The sequence below is a fragment of the Tiliqua scincoides genome, chromosome 2, assembly GCF_035046505.1.
Source record: "Tiliqua scincoides isolate rTilSci1 chromosome 2, rTilSci1.hap2, whole genome shotgun sequence".
Taxonomy (NCBI): domain Eukaryota; kingdom Metazoa; phylum Chordata; class Lepidosauria; order Squamata; family Scincidae; genus Tiliqua; species Tiliqua scincoides.
Window position 1 is genome coordinate 156,866,717 of NC_089822.1, and position 3,827 is coordinate 156,870,543.

The following is a 3,827-nucleotide window of genomic DNA, read 5'->3' on the forward strand; positions in this document are numbered from 1 at the left end:
ACACCCCTTTTCTGCTTATTACAGCTTCAACTTTCTAAGGGAGTGAGCCCAAGAAGACAGGGTCTCCTGTATATTTAATGGTTGTGTAGAAGATTATAGTCTTATGACATCTGTCCTTCCTGTTTGGAACCTGCATTTGATAGCTAGCCAAGCTTTACCAGATGGATTTCTCTCTGGCATGCAGTTGCTAGCACAGAAAGTGCAAGTGGCATCAACTCAATTGGACACAGTGTGCACAGGCATTCACTCTTATCTCTTTTTTTTGCTTGCTTTTAGCAGTTGTGGAAAGATCGGCTCCCTACACCAATGTGATCATGCCTAGCCTGTTTGGCATCATTTGTTTCCTTGGCATAGTGGGGAACCTCATTGTGATCTACACCATTATCAAGAAGAAGAAACTGAGGTGCAAACCGACAGTGCCCGATATCTTCATTTTCAACCTCTCCATTGTGGACCTGCTCTTTCTGCTGGGCATGCCTTTCCTCATCCACCAGCTCCTTGGTAACGGTGCCTGGTATTTTGGAGCCCCGTTATGTACCATCATCACGGCTCTGGACACCAACAGCCAGATTACCAGCACCAATATCCTGACAGTGATGACCTTAGACAGGTACCTAGCCACTGTCTACCCTCTGAAGTCCACCTATATCCGCACACCATGTGTAGCTGCTTTGGTGATTGGCCTGGTATGGCTCCTGTCTTTCCTGACCATCATCCCGGTCTGGATGTATGCAGGGCTGATGCCTCTGGAGGATGGGACTGTGCGCTGCGCTTTTTTGCTGCCCAACCCAGAGACTGATATCTACTGGTTCACCATTTATCAGTTCATGCTGGCTTTTGCTATCCCTCTGTCTATCATATGTGTGGTCTATTTTAAGATCCTCCAGCACATGGCTACCACCGTAGTGCCTTTACCGCAGAGGAGTCTCCGGGTGCGAACCAAAAAGGTCACCCGGATGGCTGTGGCCATCTGCTCTGCATTTTTTCTTTGCTGGGCTCCCTTCTACATTCTCCAGTTGGTGCATCTCAGCATCGACACCCCTTCGGTTGCCTTCTTCTATGCCTACAACTTTGCCATCAGCTTGGGCTACGCCAACAGCTGCCTCAACCCTTTCCTATACATTGCCCTGAGTGAGACCTTCAAGCGTCAGTTCATGGTGGCTATCCATCCAGCCAAGGAGCAGTTCCGGGTCAATAACAACCACAGCACCACAGAGGCCAGTGTGTGCTTGAAGCTTGTGCCAGAATCCACTCAGCAGACTCAGTTTCTGGAGGACTTCTCCCCTCACTCACTGCCTGTGACAGTTGCTGTTCACTAGTTGTCCTTCTCTGCCAGCACAAGATGATGAAAAGCTTTCCCTGCAGAATACTGCAATGTCTGGCGTTGGCATGTGCAATCACCAAAGCCAGCAGTGCCACAGGGCAGGACAAAGTGTTTAACGGAGGTCTGAAATGTTTCATTGCTAGATCATTACTTTGTCTCATACATGGTGAGAGGTTGCAAACACTGCTGAGCATGGAGGTATAGTGCATAACGCTGTATTGCTCAGGATGTCTGAGCATAGAACCAAGCAACTGAGTTGAGAGCCGAACGTGAATGCTGAGCAAGCGCAAGTCACGCTGAAGCTGCCTTGCTTGCCACCGCTGTGGAAAGCATCGTTCAAACATCAAACAGTCTAGGGGTACAGATATGTAAATGGCCATGAAACAATGGGAAATGACAGCTTTCTGGCTTCCACAGAACCAAGTTGCTTCTGTCTAGTGCAAGCCTCTGCCTTGAGAGGATTAACCAATCAAGCACACAGTAAAATGAGTACAGATTTATGAATGTCATTACTCGTTGTGGCTAGGGATATGAACTGCAACTCAGCAATGTAACACCTCCGACAATGTCCATTATTTGGAGATGTAAATCATGGACATTGTGAACATGATGACTTGGATGAACATAATGAAAGACGCTCAAGTAAGAAGAGGAGTTAGGGTTTCAAGAAAGATCATTAATGGTTCCTCCCCGAAGCACACAAGTGACAGGCTTCCACTTTAGAGCCTGGTTAGGACTTGTTGAAAGCTGTGACTTTCAAGCCCTGAACAGTGGAAGCTGCCACTCAATTGGAAATGCTTTCCCCAGCAAGGAGATGCCTCGAGGTTTGCCTGTCATACAGCTGTTTGAGAGCCTCTGTTCATAAACAGATGGAGGGCGGCAGCTCAGTGGGACAGCGCCCGCTTTGCATGCGAAAGATCGAAGATTCAGTCTCTGGCATCTCCAGTTGAAGGTTTTTAAGTAGCAGTGCTGGGAAGGAGTTCCACTGAAAACTTTGCAATGCTCTGTCAGTTGCCAGCCAGACAATAGTGACTGCTTCTGCCTCAGTAGGACAGCTTTATATTTCCACAGCAGTAATTATACTACTCCATGTGTATACTGATTTTTTTAAAATTGACGTTTATGTAGTGGGGGTGGCCAATTTTTCAAAATTATGGCTCCTGCAACTTTAATAAATTGCGCAGATGAGGGGGGAACTTTAGCCAGTTAAAGCTTGTCACATGACAATGCAATTGGTACAAGTTGTACCTACCAAAATGTTCTCATATATACAATGATTACATGGGGAGAGATTGGCTTCCCTGCCCTACATCATCTCAAAAGGATGTGAAGGATTCAATCAGCTGCTATAGAACAACTGAGGAGAGGAGAGGAAAAGAAGTGGCACACAATTGAGCAGCTGGGGGCGAAACTAGGCTGGGCTTGTTTACAAGGCCACACAGTTTCAAAAAATTCAGCAAAGGAATTGGTGGAAATAAGGCTACTTCCAGCATCAAAAGGATGTGTTTTGGAGTCAGACAGAGTGATTCCATGCACTTGACTGCAGTCATTTCTTGAACAGGCACTTGCAGGTGTGTCTTAACAGCAACTTGATGCTCAGGAATAAACAGGGGAAGCTTTTTACTATTGTTAAAAGCACAGGAACAGGAGCTGATTGAGAAGTTGGCAGCCTGCAACAAGTGACATCCATAACAAGTTTCATGGTGACTCTGCCTACGACCCTTAGTCCAACCAACATACTAGATTAGCAGGGATCAAAACAGGTGGTATAGTTTAAATGGTTGGTTGCCTGGAATAGGTGCAGTAATTGCAGCAGAGGTGTACCTCTTTTCTCAGTATTTCCAGGCCTGAGAGTGGTGAGGTGGGAGGAGAGACACTTTCTCTAGGTCTCTAGAGAAACCTGACCTGGGCTGTAAATCCATTATTGTGGGGAAAACCACTGAGGCACGCTTGAGGATGTTTATATAGGCTGATTTCCATATGTGTGTTCAGCTCTTGAGATATTTGCTAGAGTCAGTCTTAGAACAAACAAGGAATGTGTTAAACAGTGAGCTATCCTCCCAGAGCATGCAGTTGTATAGGATGCTCTTGGAGTGTGGAGACCCTCTGTGTGGCAACTTGTGACATGCACTCCGAAGAACTTGGAGTCCCAGAAGTTCTTCTACATTTTCTAAGCACAGGAGCCAATATGATGCAGCTGTTTTTAAAACACTGGAGCAAAGAAACTTTGTTTTTTAAATGGATTTGCTATAGTGTGGTTTTTGCCATCCATGTGAGTGCTTGGAACGGAACCCACGCAAATAATGAGGATCAACCTGTAAAGACTAATTATAATACTTCATTAGCTAGCACTTTGGCACCTTGGAATGGTGTCCAGATTCTGACCTCGAGGCAGCTGCCTCATGACAGAACAGGCCCTACTTCACTTGGTAGCATCTCATCATTGGTACCATGATTGTCCTGGTATTATCTGCCATTATAGAGCTAACGGCGCAATCCTAAC

At 46.1% G+C, this 3,827-nt stretch overlaps 1 protein-coding gene across 1 annotated transcript; it reads left to right on the top strand.

Moving 5' to 3' along the window:
* Positions 1-284: 284 nt before the first annotated feature.
* On the top strand, positions 285-1,319 carry LOC136641950 (melanin-concentrating hormone receptor 1-like). Its single transcript, XM_066618079.1, has one exon. It carries the CDS (start codon positions 315-317, stop codon positions 1,317-1,319), a length of 1,005 nt encoding a protein of 334 aa, XP_066474176.1. The 5' UTR covers positions 285-314.
* The last annotated feature ends 2,508 nt before the right edge of the window (positions 1,320-3,827 follow it).